The sequence below is a fragment of the Hypomesus nipponensis genome, chromosome 6, assembly GCF_054491055.1.
Source record: "Hypomesus nipponensis isolate SF chromosome 6, ASM5449105v1, whole genome shotgun sequence".
Classification (NCBI taxonomy): Eukaryota; Metazoa; Chordata; class Actinopteri; order Osmeriformes; family Osmeridae; genus Hypomesus; species Hypomesus nipponensis.
Genome location: NC_140366.1, coordinates 12,184,336 through 12,200,933, shown reverse-complemented (window position 1 = coordinate 12,200,933; position 16,598 = coordinate 12,184,336). Strand labels below are relative to the sequence as shown.

Sequence of the window (16,598 nt, the reverse complement as noted above, 5' to 3'; positions counted from 1 at the left end):
CTCTGCAGCCCTAGCCTGTGTAATAGGCATGTAGGTGTGTGAGGGTGATTTCCTGCTGTCAAGATGATTAAGAGAATCTTTTGCTCTCGGCCCAACCCCTTTCCTGCCTGGGACTGGTGTGATCTCCTGTACTGGGCTGCAGAGCTGGGGCTGCAGAGATGGGTGCTGCAGAGCTGGGGCTGCAGAGATGGGTGCTGCAGAGATGGGTGCTGCAGAGCTGGGGCTGCAGAGATGGGTGCTGCAGAGCTGGGGCTGCAGAGATGGGTGCTGCAGAGATGGGTGCTGCAGAGATGGGTGCTGCAGAGCTGGGGGCACGATCAAAGACACTTTTACTGCTGCTCCGCCCCTTATGGGCTAACACAGTGCAGTAATGTAGCCCATGATTATAACCCTTATGAGATTATAGGCTGTACGTCTACACAATCACTCATCCTGATCTAACACAGGCATGATGCTATCACCTTCAAGACCTCTCCGCTCTATTACATTCTCCAGTATGATTACACTGTAAAGCTGTCTGTCTGCTCGTCTGCCTGGAGGTCAGCGAGTCAGCCAGGGGCAGCAGCTGCTTTTCTCGAGAACCCGTGAGGAAGAAGCAGCTTCCTAACAGCTGTCTGTGTGTGTGTGTATGTGTATGTGTGGGAGAGAGAGAGAGAGAGAGAGAGAGAGAGAGAGAGAAAGGGGGGCGGGGGGTGTAGAGAGAGTGAGAGAGAGTGGGAGGGAGAGATAGTGGGAAAGAGAAAGACAGAGAGAGAGAAAGGGAGAAAGAGTGAGAAAGAGAGAGATGGAAGAAAGGAGAGAGAGGAAGGAGAGAGAGAGAGAGAGAGAGAGAGAGAGAGAGAGAGAGAGAGAGAGAGAGAGAGAGAGAGAGAGAGAGAGAGAGAGAGAGAGAGAGAGAGAGAGAGAGAGAGAGAGAGAGAGAGAGAGAGAGAGAGAGAGAGATAGAGAGAGAGAGAGAGAGAGAGAGAGAGAGAGAGAGAGAGAGAGAGAGAGATGGCAGCAGGAGTCCCAGTCTGGCCCCAGGGACTCAGAGACAGGAGCAGACGGGCCTGTCGTTTCCCTGGTAACATATGGTGAAACTCAAGTGTGTAATTTACCTAGGTCTACGGGTGGCCCAGAAGAGAACACACACAAACACACACAAATACAGTGTCCCACAGTGTAGCTCGAGTGTTATTCACCTGGGTCTATGGGTGGCCCTGTATCCCGTTGTTTATGTCACACACACACAGTAAAAAAGAAAAAAAAAATCACCAATCAGGTACTGGAACCTTAAATCAGACACTACAGGGGGATGCTGGGGGCAGACCATATTCCATTTAGAGGGAGGGCTGAGGAGAGAAAGTGAGGAAGAGAGACAGAGGAGAAGAGAGAGTGAGATGGAGAAGGAGAGAGATAAAGGTGAAGAGAAAGACATAAGGAGAGAGGAAAAAGGAGGAGGAGGGAAAGAGCGAGGGGAGAGCGAGAGAAAAATGGAGAAACAGAGAAAGAGACTGAGTAAAAGAGATTCCATTCCAGACCCTGATGGATATGGAGCTTTCATCAGACCACCATGCTCTGCACTTGGTTGTTATGGAGAGGCGGGATTAGAACCCTCTCGCCTGCATGCCCTACCCTGATGCCAAGGTGACCATGAAGGGGCCTATCTGGTTTCACCGATGAATTGTCACCGTGACAAAGTTGACTCTTCATATTGTTTGGGAAAACTGTCTGTAAGGCTTATATACATTTTCAAGTGCAGTGTATGTGTGTGAGACACTTCTTTTCCAAGCCAAGGGTTTAACATAGCTCCAGGTGCAGTCCACCTGAGGGTCTAGGTGGGACACGCTGTAAGAATCACTTCCCCGCATCATACCCACACACCATTTCCTCTTTTCAGTTCAATCTTTGCAGTTCAATCTGATTTACCGGTTCCGCTGTGTCATTCTGGAATGTGTCTGCAGATGTCTCCAGTTCATACACATGCTACCTTGTACACACCTGGACATCACTTAACCCATCTACCTTCCACACACCTGAACATCACTTAACCCAGCTAAGTAGGTTCTAGGAAAGCACAGAGATGTGGGGTGTGGAGTATGACCAGCATAGCATAAATCTTGGGAAAGAAACATGGACTCAATCATATATAGAGGGGAAAAGAGAGAGAAGAGAAGGGGAGAAAGAGAAAGACGAGATACAAAATATAGTATTACTAAGACAAAGATATCAACAGAGATAAGGAGAGGGATCCAGAGATAATAGGGAGACAGGCAGCTGAAGTAAATACAACCCATTTCTGGTTCAACTGGTTGACTTCGGCAGTCAACAATTCTCAGAACTCCTGATGAAACTGGCTTGGATATAAATGATATCATTGTGTATAGACATACGTGTTTCACTGCTATGGACCCAGACAGTCCTGGGGTTCATTCCTGGGCTCAGCTGGGTGAGGTGCAACCTGAGCTGCAGCCAGGAGGGTGTGTGGTCCAGATCCTGCTCATGTGGCTGGGCTGTGTTAGAGGCCATTATCTCTGTCTGCTCCTGTAATGTGGCCAAATTAGAGTGCAGGGAGTAAAAACACACAGATAAACACACACACAGGACATGCATACACACACACCAGGATACACACACACATAGCAGACTTTACACACCCGGTCCAACGGTTTTTACACGCCATACTTACACTCTGCAACATACCATCTCCCAACCACAATTTTCCATCCCCAACAGTTAAACCTTGTCATAAAAACCTTTGTGAACTCCCTTTCCTACAGCTTTCAGTAGAATGTGGAAGATTTCCTTTGGTTTTTCATGGTGTTTTGAATACTTCCATTCTATTTTTAAACTGTCATTCTATGAAACACCAGCTGAGTTTACTGAACTCTTCACATTCTTTAGGTGTCTGTGGAGACGGCTCCTCGACGTTCAACAGACCAACATCGCCACCTAGAGCAACACTGAAGTATGACTACACAGAACCACTACATCAAACATATGCTATTACTGTCATATCTTGTGCACCTAAAATATTAGGTGCTAAAAATATTTATTGTAGCTCATTTAGAGATGGTCGAAACCTACTGATTTCATATCTGCACCCAAATACAGAGCGCAAAATGCAGAGACTTGAGACAAGACTTGACAGCTAAGAGTAAAAAACCTGGAGACTTTGTAAGCAAGTGCAGTGGCCATGTATAAATCGATCCTTGCTGAACATCATCGATGCAATAGGGGTTCATGCTATATATGATTCCAAACACAATATGCACTATCAAACTGAAAAAATCCCCAAATTATTGATTTTTTTTATTTATTAACAGGATGAATTGACTTGAATTCTGGTAATACAACAAACACAATGGCAGGGACAATAAACTCAGTTCCATAGAATAATAGAAGACATAATCCATCATGATCTCACAGTAACACAGACCTTCTGTCCTGGATAGACCAGCCTGCTCAGAGACAGGCTAAACATGGGCACACCAAACTATGAACACAGAGCAGCACTGTTGAACTAGGTTGTTTTAGATGCAAGGTCAGCAGGGAAGTGTCTGTGTCCTAGTGTCTCTGCTGGTCCTCAATGCCAAGATGCCCCTCTAAGTGATCATGTCAGAGTCATCTACAATGGTTAAAGGCTTTATTTCCTGCTCCAAACAGCCGTTTGTTTGACTGATCAGGCCGGTCTAGGGACCCATCACTTGCTCATCTCCTGCTTCACCTCCTTCAGGATGTTCTCCTCCAATTGGGATGTGTCGTACTCCTTCAGCATGTCGTACTCCCTCCAGGGCTGTGCCCACTTCTGGGCATGCTCCATCTGCTCTGGGGTGAGGCTCAGCTCGAAGCGGATGCCCTTTATGTTGAATATGGGCCGCTCCCAGCGCTTGGACCAGGGCTTGGGCCTCATACGAACTCTCATCTGGAGAGGAGGGGAGGACAGATTGCAGGAGGTTTCGGAGAAAAGAAGAGTTCAAAGAGGACGACAAGTCCGATTTAAACAGCTATACATTTGACCTAATCCAAACTGACATCGAACTATAGAAGCCGTACGAAAAATGGTTACGTCTGTCTGCCCCCCGTGTGGTCCAGCTCACCGTGTTGATGGGCACGTCTCCAGTGGGGGAGGAGGAGACAGGCTTCATGTCTGGGTCCACAGTGCTGTACTCCGGAAGGGCATCTCTCAGGTACATCAGGTTCTCATCCAGCCTCTTTTCCAGCTTCAGAACCTCGATCTTCTGAATTAGAGGGCTGTACATTTCATAGCAGATTTCTACCCCTGGAGTTGGGGGTACAGGGAAGGAGGGAGAACGATAAAGTTATAATAGATCATTATTTCATGTTTGATTGGTTTGTATTATTAATTTAATCTATGTCCCTTTTAATCTAGGTCTCCCTCACCTTGGTTTTCAATGATGTTTCTTAATATAAACGTAGCACCAAGTCCCTTGCCACCTCGTTGGAGGCAGATGCCCACAAAGCGGTTGCTTTTACCGCTGGCATACTGGTCCGTCTTTGTCACAGCTAAGATACTACCTACACAGAGTACCGCAATAAAGCGCGGAACTTGGTTTTAAAAGTAGCAAGGGAGAGCAAAAATACATCTACTACTTTATTATTAATATGGAACATTCGGCATAAAAGTCTTACCAACATAGAACTCCGGAATGTTGAGCACCTTCCTCCGACGATACATGTCTTTCCTCTCGATGGCAGCTTTCAACGGGTTTATCCTCTGACGAATTGGGATGAACTCTGGGCTTAAAAACCTGCGTTTAGAGATGCACAGCGCAAACTTGAGCACAAGACGGGTAGTTGTAGCATTTTGAAAGAATAATATCTGATTCGTTTAATTTGGCATACTTCCGCAGTGAGGCAGCGGTCTGTGTTTTGTCTATAATGACAGGTTTTGGTGGCGGGGTAAACTTGGAAGGTTGGTCAGTTTCGTCATTCCCAAGGGCGAGGCGAGGCAAAGATGTGGACAGGAATCCTACAGTTAGACAAATACATGTAACAAAACACCATTTTGCCACCTTTAAATTTGTGCAGGAAACTAGCAGCTAGCTAACGATAGAGTTTGTCACGGTGACTTCTCCTTACACTCTCGGAGTCAAGGAAAATACCAGATAGGCTATGGATGTTAACTTGCTACTTCAAGTTGAGTATAGTCAGACAACTATTCAAATATACATAACCTAGAATGCAAAATTCACATAATCACCTACAACAGTACGCATATACGTGTGACTTACGTTCATTTTGATGGTGCTGATACCGTAATAATCTAACTGAACACAGAACATTATTGAGCCTCCTTGCGCAGGCAGCCATGATTGAATTGCTGACCTTCTGTTGTCACATGTGAGTACATGGTACGGAAGCCGAAAGAAGAACACAGTGTCAAAAATGCAATTTGTATTTTAACTGCAGCTTCTTCCATAGCCCACAAGATGTCACTAATGTATTATATAGATCCTGTCCAGAGACGCTTTGCATGGATGTGTGACAACCACAGGCCAAAATTTGTAGTATATAATACATTTATTGGAAATCAAGAATGCGATGAAATACATTATTTATTTGTTGTTGGGGATGGAAAGCCTGGTGAGGATGATGATGATGATGATGATGATGATGATGATAATAATTATATGTTGGCTATTACTTTCAAATGTATACACATTTTTGTAATTGCTGATCGAAATATGTTTGATTGTAACAGCCACTGTTATCCTATACAAAGCAATGAAATAACAAGTTGTAACGTGATTGTAAATAAAGATAGAAATTGGGGGCTTTGAGACCACGCGGACAACGCTCCAACAGGTGGGCTGCCGCTCCAGTAACACGCAGTAAGAAATCGGGGCAGTGTTCCGCCGCCACTGTCCCGAGCCCTCGTCCCTACCCTAGTTGTCCTGAAATGGAATGATGAGGAGATTCAGAGCACGAGCCATGGGACAGAGCATCTACTGCTTATGACGCAGACCCTAAACGCCACGCGCCTCCTGGACCTTTTTTGAGGAGAAACTCCGCAACTTCTTAATGTTTCAAGGATGTTCTTCCCAGATGGGAGTCTCTCAGCTATAAATTATGCGCTCGTGTTGGGAATAATGTGCCTTACCGTCTTCTGCAACTTCACCAGAAGTTCCTCCGAGTTTTCAGGTGGGGAAGCATGATTCATATAGTGTGCAATCGTTTGTTGTTGTTGTTGTATGTGCTGCAGGTATAACTGTTTATGATAATGATGATGGTGAAAAGTTATCATCTCGTCTGGAAGAAGCCCATGCTGCTTAAGGAGACCCTGAACACACCATGCTCTTTTAATTGTAATTCTTTACAACTGGTTTTGCTTGCCGTCTGTTCAGTCTGTTCTTCTGGCGTGTTGAAACACGTAGTGTGTTTTCTCTTCATAAATCATATACTGTAACCTTTAAACATGCGGAAAAGCGCGTGTATGGCCTGCAGTGCTGGGGTGTTGTGCTTCGAGCTGACCCACATGCGGAGCGGAGGGATCAGAAAATTAAAGTCTGATCGAGCTGCGGTAATCAGCGAATTGTATTTGCTCATACACAGATTTTAAATAATCCTCATGATCCTGTGTAGGCGAGAGGACGAGGTATTGTAGCTAATATTTTACTACAGTCGTATGGTGTTGTGTTGAGAAGTCTGTCTGCCACAGTCCAGTGTAGGGATGAAGTTTTACACTGCTCCGCACTTATGTGAGAGTTCTGACCTGCGAGACGAAAGTCTACAGGAATGCAGCCCTGTGACAGGTCTACCGGCCGTCCGTGTTTGCCTTGAAATTTTACAACACAAACATGGGGATGAACAGCGCTGGCCCAACAGTGTCAGGTAAATAAACCAAATGTTAAGTGCTTCAACCCTTCCCCTTATCGTAACAAATCGCTAGGCTCTTCTCACCTTGACAAGTTATCATAGAGAAGACATAGTAACATACAAATATACAAGATTGATCAATTATAAGGGAGCCCTAAAGACAGAAATGAATGATAAGAGGATAAAGACAAGTAGAACACTGGCAGCACCCTAGGAGAATGGTGAGGCCCACTGTGCATAGAAAGTATGGATACAATTCAGATTTTTCTTTTTTTAAGGGACACATACTTCAGCACCATAAGGAAGTGTAGGGTAAAATGAGCCTCCTTTGTGAGAGAGGAGAGCAGCTATCTCCACCAGGACTGAGGAGGGAGAGCAGCTATCTCCAGCAGGACTGAGGAGGTAGAGCAGCTATCTCCAGCAGGACTGAGGAGGTAGAGCAGCTATCTCCACCAGGACTGAGGAGGGAGAGCAGCTATCTCCAGCAGGACTGAGGAGGTAGAGCAGCTATCTCCAGCAGGACTGAGGAGGGAGCGCAGCTATCTCCAGCAGGACTGAGGAGAGAGAGCAGCTATCTCCAGCAGGACTGAGGAGGGAGTGCAGCTATCTCCAGCAGGACTGAGGAGAGAGAGCAGCCATCTCCAGCAGGACTGAGGAGGTAGAGCAGCTATCTCCAGCAGGACTGATGAGGTAGAGCAGCTATCTCCAGCAAGACTGAGGAGGGAGTGCAGCTATCTCCAGCAGGACTGAGGGGTTTTGTTTACAGTGTAGTAAAGCAGGAAGGAGGCTTTGTGTCCATGTGAATGGTCCCTAATGACTTTTCTAATGGGGTCAAATGAGCTGATAAACACACTACGGCCCAGGGGAAGGTGCCAGGGAACAGATGTGTTAAAGTGTGTGCGTGTCTAATGAGCCATTAATGGTATCGGTGTCGACACAGGTGGTTTTCAGAAGAAAAAAAAGCACCGAAAGTTTTAGCTCTCTTTTGCATAAAGGGCTCAGGGTTGTCCGGAAACTGACCGAGATTGTGTTAGTCAATAGCCTTTCATATACGAACACAACAGTACCACCCACAGAACATGTTTGTCTAAACCAGTTCCTTCCAGATTTGTGTACCAAAATCCCATCTCAGAAGCGCTTATTGAACCATTGTAGGCAGGAGTTAATGTGCTGAAATCTCGAATTCTCAGCTTTTGAGTAACATAAACACATTTCATCCATTAGGGGACTTTGCCACAGGACTTTTCAATGGTCCATTGACTCTACTTTGTTCTTCTGGGGGATGGGAGGGAAACTCCATTGTCATACAGACTATGTTCAAACATTCCAAGTTCCCAACATTCTACAGGTCATGCGATGTGTAGCCTGGGTGTTCTACTGTGTAAGTTTTGTTCACCAGGAACTTGACACAAGCCTCTTATATGGCATCATTCTGTTTGAATCAAGAGTAAGTGCAGCCTCAGCATTCCCCAGGGGACACAGGGACCCCCAGCCGGCACATTCCAAGCCAGCTGGAGGCTCCTTGGAGACGGAGACTGGCAGGGCAGGGCTGGGATGGACAGATGCTGCGGAGCTGGGGACAGGAGATGACAGAGACATGGCATCTGTCAGGAGAAGGGATAGAGAGGGAGTGTGGGGGGGGGGGGCAATGGGTTGATAGGGATGAGTGTGATAGAGAAAGATGTGGGGAGGGGGTTGTCGAAAGAAACATTGAAATAAGTGAAAGAGTGAGACGTGAGTGAGAGTGAGAAAGTGGGGTAGAATCAAAAGGGATTGAGAGGAAGTAAGTGTGTGTTTGTGTTCCAGAATTAGTTATAAGTCTAGTATATGTTTTATGTTTGCAGATCACCAGTAGGATTGACTGAATACTGGTTTTAGTCTGCAGTCACAGTACAGTACACCTTTTTTTATCAAACCTTGATCCAAACGTAAAAACAAAATCTGCAGGAGGTTAAAAAAACTCATCAATCTCCCTAAGTTATCATGTGTTATTCCAGCACACAGCTGTCTGAGAGACTAATTAGAAGTGAGGAGTGAGTGTTTCATCTCAGTAGGCCTGGGGCAGAGCTAGCTAACACTTAGCACTTTAATATGTTCCCTCAGAATCATCCTGTATCACCTTCCCTTCATTGTTTAAGTGCTGATTAAATTAAGAAAAGAAACATTAGTCATCCTCAGAATGGAGGGCTTCAAGGGACAAACAGTTGTGATAAACCGTTGGCCTGTGTTCTTTTCTTTTGAAGGATACAACCGCTTTCTCTTTCTCCCCAACACACACCTGCCAGTATGACCTCAGCTGCATGCATATGTAGAAGTCTCTCCGTCAGTGTCACCCAGGCCCTGGCCCCATGGAGGGTCCTTGCTAACGCCCCATAATGGCAGACCCACCAGGGTGTCTGAGTGAAAAATGCACCCCTCCCCCGTTCCCCCCCCCCCCCCATACTGTGTCCTATAAAGCTGTAACTATGAGACCCATTCAGCTCTCCACCAGTGAGATGTGGGGCTGTTTAAAGGTCAATGGGTCAACCGAGGTCAAACCATCCCAACTTGTGTGTATGGGCGTGTGTGTAGCTGGAGGGCTAATGATCCATCTTCTCCTCTCCTTCTGGTAGGGAGGCTGCGTGCTCAAGTGAAGAGAAAATAAACACAACTTGAATGTTTTATTCTGCACTTACTTTTTCTTCAGCTCTGTACTGTTGGATGCACAGATATGAACAGAACATCTTGACAGTTGTTAACCAATTTTTTACTGACAAACTGCTATTACCAAATCATCTTTTTACTCTCACACATGGTAGCATGTGTTAGCAACAGCCCACATCATCAAGACCAGTCTAATATCACTTGCATCACTAGTCCAAAGCCTCACAGTCATTAAAGTAACACTAATCTGTTTTGTGTGTGTGGATCCATCGTTTACCTTGTTAGCTCTGTGATGCTAAGTTGGCGCCCGCCAGCCACAGAAAGGTCACTCTACCCTAAGCCTCTGCTGCGTGGTTAGGGCTGTGACATGGGCCGGCCCAGTACGGTCAGCTGTGGGTCGTGCTGGTGTTGCCATGTTCACTAATGGTTGCAGAAAGGCCTCTCGCACCACTAACAAAGCAGCCAGAAGCTTTATTGGCTGGCACTGAGACAAAGAAGCACTGTGGCTCGATGGAAACTCAGTGTATCACAAAGACTAAGTGTTGGCTAAGCTGCATGGCCAGTGTGACTCTACCAGGTAGGACTGGGGAATGCAGTTCAATTTTCTCTACTGACTTCACAAAAACATAATTATGTTGCTGAACCACAAAATGATTGTCTGTCTCAGGAGGTTGGGCCGACGCTGAGAGGGCAGAGAAGAGGGGGATCTTAAGGAGAGGAGGGAGGAAAGTAGGGGAGGGAGGAGGAGAGGAAGGGTGGGAAGGAGGAAGGAAGGAGGAGAGAAGGGAGGAAGGAGAGTAAGAGGGAAGAGCGGGGAGGAAGGAGATGAGGGGAAGATAGGAATTAACGAAAGCTTGACCATTAGGTTTAGGTCAACACACTCACCTCTGGGCATGTTTAGGATTACCTTTCTAAACGCTGATTACTATCTCTCTCTCTCCCATACGCACAGTCACACACACCTCCTTGAGGCCTCTCATATCTTAATCCTGCTCTGGGTTTGGGAGTGACCTGCCCCCCCCCCCTCTCCACTTCTCTACTCTCTCAACACCCCCCCCCCCCCCTCTGCTGTGTGTTTTACTTGACCCCCTTCCCCCTTAAAAAAAATAACCACACTCCCACCCATCCATATTAATGCTGGATGTTCCCTCAGCGCTGATTAGATGTCTCTCCTTCAAAATGACATGCCAATCCACCATGTCCAACTGAATACTTTGTTTACAATGGTGCCCTGTCTAGACCAGAGTCAGACTGGCTAGTCTGCCTACATTTACCTTTACGCCCATTTACTTCCCCTTAACACACACCTACACACACACACACACATACATATTCACACACACATATTCACACACACACACACACACACATTGCTCCTCCCAGGGCTTGCTTGATCACTGTTTCTGTGTCAGTGCTCCAGGTGAGCTCTGTCAAAACAAATCCTGCCTCCTGTTTGTTATGTCTACAGAGAGAGGGGGGGGGGGTGAGCAAGGGGTGCCACATGGACAGTGTTCTGTAGAACTGGAATGAAAGGAAGGAAGAAAGTTAGTCAAACAGCATCTTTTGTATGCATGTTTCTAGGGAGTGGATTGTGAGACATTTTGTCTTATCCCTGGGTTCTAAAGCTTTGTGTTTGACTCACAGAACCACTTCTATCTTGGTTCTAGATATCAATAAACATTTGAGCTTTTATTCGTTTTCAGTAAAAGGTTTTGGCAGTGTACTGTGTTTGACTTCTGTGTTTGTGTTAGCATGAGGCCCTTTGTTGTGTTTGATGTACTGTTTTACAGTCAAATTTACCACATTACAGTATTACTCTAATCCGAATAATAATAATAATCCGAAATAAGTGTGTTCACAAATGTACGTGTGAGTGTGTGAGCGTTCCCATCAACACTAGCCTGTCGTGTCCCTCCCTCCCCTCCCTTCACATACACTCACATTGAGAGTGCAGAAGATGACCAGATGTTTGGCTGTGTTGGGTTCTGTGTTGTTTGCTGAGGGCCCCAACTCTACTATTTTCTCTCTGTTTCTTTTCCATGTGGTGCAACATTAGTCCCATAAATGCCACCACAGGACAAATATCACTCTGTCTTTCTTTGAAAGCCTGGACAATTTACAGCAAATGAGATTCAGCCAGTTGAGGCTCTTTCTACTGCTTCTGTCCTATGCAGTTACCTTCGCCTACGGACTCCAGCTACTCTCTACAGATGTTCATCATGAGATGCATTATCTGAGTGTTTAAATGTATAGCCTCCTAAGTATTTACAGTCGAATGAGACAGAGTTATTAGGTTTTGGCTAGTCTTTTCAGGTCTAGGCACGTTGACTCCTCCTGAGGCAGAGTGCCGCGTCAGCCCGGTGGCCAGTAGACGCGAGCGAGGGAGCAGAGAGCATCCTGAAGGAGCTGACGCCTGCTACATGGTTTGACTGCAGCAGCTGTAGTCATGAAGTGATGAAATGTGAAGACAAGAACAAATACTGTTCAGGAGCCCAACCCCAGCACCAGGGTTTCAGCACAGGGCCTCTGGATCTGAATGGGAGATCTGGATGTTATAATCAACCTCTAGGCAGTGGAGGATTCTTCCAGTAAATCTGTTCACTCCACAGCCAACCCTAACAGGCCAGCCCCTGCATTCTAATACTTGTTTAAGAAAAATGGAATTCTTGATTCCAAATCCCAGTTGAGGCTTAGACAGAATTCTAAATCCCAACTGCCACACACTTAACTAGTAATTCTGTAGTGACTATCTCAAACAAAGACTTTATTCAGCGTTTCACCCCCTCTCCTACCCTCCAACCAACCCACCAACCCAGTGTTGAATCCTAATATGATAATCATTATTTTAACGTAGGCTGCTAACCATTCTTAAAATGACTCTAATCGTCCAATCAGAAACAGTGGTTATGGTAAGTACTGTTATGGTCTGAGTTTCACTCCTGACGTTTTTAAACTTCGACCAGTTCCAGTCCCTACAGGTGTGTTCATGTTTGGGGCTGGGGTTAAACAAACACACACACACACACACACACACACATTCTCACACTGGCGTTTAGGAAGGATTCTTTAGTGACACTCTAGGACAACACCAACTTGAGCTGCTTGTCTCAGCTTTCTCTGTTTAGGAAACAGTGGCCAGGATCTCAGACAATAATGTCTGTTTTGATATTTGACACTTGGTATGTGAACTCAGAACCATGTATAAAAGTAAAAGCTTGAGGTTGCAGTCACCCTCGGCCTTGTGAGATTTCTGTGAAGAAGGGACTATTTTCATCCTGCCTCTATGGCTATGAGAGTATACAACTTTGTCGTTTTTGTATCAACCAACCAGCTTTGTGCTACGTTCCTCGACAGAATCAGTCTACCTCACTGTGTCCTAGAGACAGTAGCAGAATCGGCAGAGTGGAACAGACAAAGTAGACCATCAACGCAGACTGTGTCTGGAGCCAGCTCCTACAGGTGGAGAGACACACACACACACAGACACACACAGACACACACAAGCACACACTAAGACACAACCTATTAGACACAGTCTGTCTCTGTGTCTCTTTCGCAGACTGTTTTGTATGTATTTAGCGAGTATAATGCGTTTGTATAGGTTAGTGTAGGGAGGAGTTGTGGTGAAGCACATATAGACTGATGTGTGTGTGCAAGCGATTATCTACTCTCTTCCACACCACTTACGTGTGGCTATCAAATGATCCTCTCAGCACCCCCTCTCCCCTCCCCCAATCCCTGATCTTGTGTCTGAGGGAATGTCAGACACTCTTTGATGCACCCCTCCCTCAATCTCTCTTCATCCCTTCTTCTCTCAATCCCTCCCTCCCTCTTTCTCTCTCCCCCTTTCTCTCTCTCATTCTCTCTCTTTTTGTGTCTCTTATAGCCTCCCTCTATCTTTCTATCTCCCCCTCACTCCTTTATTTCTCATCTGTCTCTCTCTTTCCCCTCTTCTCCTCGTTATACTTGCCTTACTCCCCTTCCTAGGATCTGATTTATGTTTGACTTAAGAGCCAGCTTGTTCCGCCCCTACCCAACCCCTCTCTGTTAACTTCTCTAATGCTCTCTCCCTCCCTCCCTCTCTCTAAACTCCTCGAACACTCTCTCCCTCCCTTTCCCTCTCCTCTTTTGACTCCTGCAATGCTCCCTCCATCCCTATTTCCTTTCATGTGGCGTTCAGGTGGGAACAGAACAGTGCTATGAAGGAGGAGCTGGAGGTTTTAAGCTCCACTGGAGATGTGCAGGGGTATGGTATGAGGATACCCCTGACTGTGTGTATGTGTGTGTCTACAGTGGGAAAAGGAGAGGAGTAAACCGATAGAGTCTGAGGTAGAGAGAAAGAGAGAGATTGTTAGTTGGAGAGGTAGAGAGAGAGGGGGCAGGAGGATCAGTCTAAACAACGGGGTATTGTGCATGCCCCCCCCCCCTCCCTCCCTCCCCCCCACACCAGCCCAGACTGACAGGCTGTATTACAGCATGCTGTAGCACTCCTGTCTGTATTACAGCATGCTGTAGCACTCCTGTCTGTATTACAGCATGCTGTAGCACTCCTGTCTGGGCACTGCTAATCTGCCCCCCCCAGCCCCTCCTTAGGCACACACACGTCACATAGGCTGGGAGGGAAAAAAGGAGGATGAGGAGGAGAAAGAGAGAGAGCAAGAGAGGAGCCCTAGGAGGAGGAGAGAGAGCAACGCAAGCCGGTGGAGAGCTAGAGAAAGGGACAAGGAGAAGGAGAGAGAGACAAAGGGAGGACATCAAAGTTGAAGCAGGAGTGGAGGGGGGGGGGGGTTAAGGGAGAGGTGGAGGAGCGATGGAACGAGACAAAGTAACAGGTTGAGTTTGAGAGGTGAGACGTCGAGACACGAGCCGCATCATGAGAAGCCGCATCATGAGAAGGAGACCATTCTTCTTCAGCACGTGCTTGACAGCGTGTTAGGGTGACCAAGGGAGCGATGACGGGATGGAGGGATGAGTTTAGTAGGGGGAAAGGGCACCGGCAGGGCACAGGGCCCAGGGAGATGGGCCTGAGCTGGGCCATGAGCAGCAGGGAGAAGAGCCCGTGTCTGGACGTCTGGAAGTGGGCAGCAGTTTGACAGGAAACAAGACGTTCTGAATTGAGGCACAGAGGAGAGTCCCTAGATTTTTCTAGGGTCAGAGGTCACTATACATTGATCACGATGGCTGAAAGAGGATACATCTGTCTCCCCTTTATCTCTGTCCCTCTTTCTCACACGCACACACACACACACGCTGTCTGGTTTTGACTGAGCGGGCTGTCCCCTTACTTTCCAAGGCTATAAAAGTGACTATTAAAAGTGACTGATTGTGTTTGTGTGGGTGTGTTTGACCCTGTGTGTGTGGGGGTGTTGCACATGTTGGGTGTGTCCCGCCCCCCTACAGAGGACACAGAGAACCTCTCAGGAGGAGAGTGTCCCTGAGCTCACAGGAGGGAAGTGACCTCTGACCCCCCAGGGGTCCTCAGAACAGGCACACACTAGCAGGGAGGGCGCGGGAGACGGGGGAATAGTGTGCAAGTTTGTTTGGGGAAGAGTTGGGGGAGGGGAGGCAGTTAGCAAACAAGAACCCACTGAGAGGGTTTCTAAGACCCCCAGATCAAGACTTGGCAGACGTTATGCACCCACACACACACACACACACACCCACGCACACACACACACACACACACACACACAGCCCCAGGAGTAGCTTAGAGTAGAGATCCTTCTCCCAGGTGGGCGTTGTTTTCATCCTGATCTCTGGATGCTGTGGCCCAGCCAGCACGTGTGGACCTGCAGAGCTGAGTCTGGTCTACAGGCTTTTCCTCAAGCTTCCCAGCTTACCTTAGATTAGCCTAGCCTAGCCAGCAGGGTGCACAGCACCAGCCCATTCTCTGCTCCAGTCCTCCTGGGTTCCCAAGCCCATGGTGTCCTCTGTCTCCTCTCTGGTGTGTGTGGTAATGCACAGCAAGCTCTGGCAAACTGCACCATGAGCAGTTACTTGGCTTGCTGTGCTGTGCTGTATAGTGCAGTGTCCTGCTGTGTCTTGCTGTGCTGGGTTGTGTTCTTGGAGAGGTCTTGGTGTCTGTGAGACCCCAGCCGTGCTGTTTGTTTTTGTGTCTGCAGTGTTGATAGTTTCAGCTGCCCCCGGTTCCATTCTCGCACAGGGGGGGGGGGGGGGTAGGAGGGGGGGCGGCTATTGCTAAACTGATACCCCCATGCCCCGACCTCTGACCCCGCCAGAGCGGGGAGGAGTCTGACCCTGCAGGGAGAGCTGGCTGTCATGTCAGTGCGCTGTACTCCTGGGGTGAATGCCCAGGTTCGTTTCAGCTTTCTGTCTCCACACACACATATACACACACACACACACACACACAGGATCAGCTGAGGAGGCTTACTCAAACGGAGCCCCCCTGGCTTGGACTGAAAAAAATGGACTTAACCCCATCAGAGGTAAATAGTTCAGTATGGCAGCGTACGCACACACGCCATAACCACTCATTGGAATACTTTGTGTGTATTTGCATTGTGTGTGTGCTAGGCACCACCCATCACAAGCCATCCATTATATACCATAAGTTCAGCACACACACACTCCCAGTCCCAGAGTTTGGTCGTCAGTTCAGCACACACACACTCCCAGTCCCAGAGTCCCAGTTTGGTTCTATTTTGGGGCTGGGGCCTCCAGAAAGGAGGGGGGAGAAAAGAGAAGGAAGAAAGGAGGGGGAGAGTACAAGAGGAGGTGATAAGGACACAAGAGGAAGAAGGGGAAAAGAGGAGACTGAGTGGAGGTGGAAAGATGGAAAAGATGAGGCAGAGAGGAGGAGATAAGGTACAGGAGAGGAGGAAAGGAGGAGATAAGGTACAGGAGAGAAGGAAAGGAGGAGATAAGGCACAGAAGAGGAGGAGAGGAGGAGATAAGGTACTTAAGAGGAGGAGAGGAGGAGATAAGGTACAGGAGAGGAGGAGAGAAGGAGATATGGTATAGAAGAGGAGGAAAGGAGGAGATAAGGTACAGAAGAGGCAGAAAGGAGGATATAAGGTACAGGAGAGGAGGAGGGAAGGAGATAAGGTACAGAAGAGGAGGAGATAAGGAACAGGAGAGGAGGAGATAAGGTACAGGAGAGGAAGGGAGTAGGA

The 16,598-nt window shown here is 47.4% G+C and overlaps 2 protein-coding genes across 2 annotated transcripts in view; one reads left to right on the top strand and one right to left on the bottom strand.

Moving 5' to 3' along the window:
• Window positions 1-3,276: 3,276 nt before the first annotated feature.
• On the bottom strand, window positions 3,277-5,356 carry mrpl19 (mitochondrial ribosomal protein L19). Its single transcript, XM_084700291.1, has 6 exons — window positions 5,235-5,356; window positions 4,846-4,972; window positions 4,633-4,751; window positions 4,384-4,518; window positions 4,080-4,261; window positions 3,277-3,904 (listed from the first exon to the last, which is right to left on the bottom strand). Exons 1-6 carry the CDS (start codon window positions 5,311-5,313, stop codon window positions 3,683-3,685), a joined length of 864 nt encoding a protein of 287 aa, XP_084556417.1. The 5' UTR covers window positions 5,314-5,356; the 3' UTR covers window positions 3,277-3,682.
• Window positions 5,357-5,870: 514 nt separating this feature from the next.
• Window positions 5,871-16,598, top strand: part of eva1aa (eva-1 homolog A, regulator of programmed cell death a) — a 58,777-nt gene continuing 48,049 nt past the window's right edge. The window contains exon 1 of the mRNA XM_084700800.1: window positions 5,871-6,144. Coding sequence (XP_084556926.1) covers window positions 6,036-6,144 — 109 coding nt within the window. The 5' untranslated portion in view covers window positions 5,871-6,035. The remainder of the gene's footprint in view (window positions 6,145-16,598) is intronic.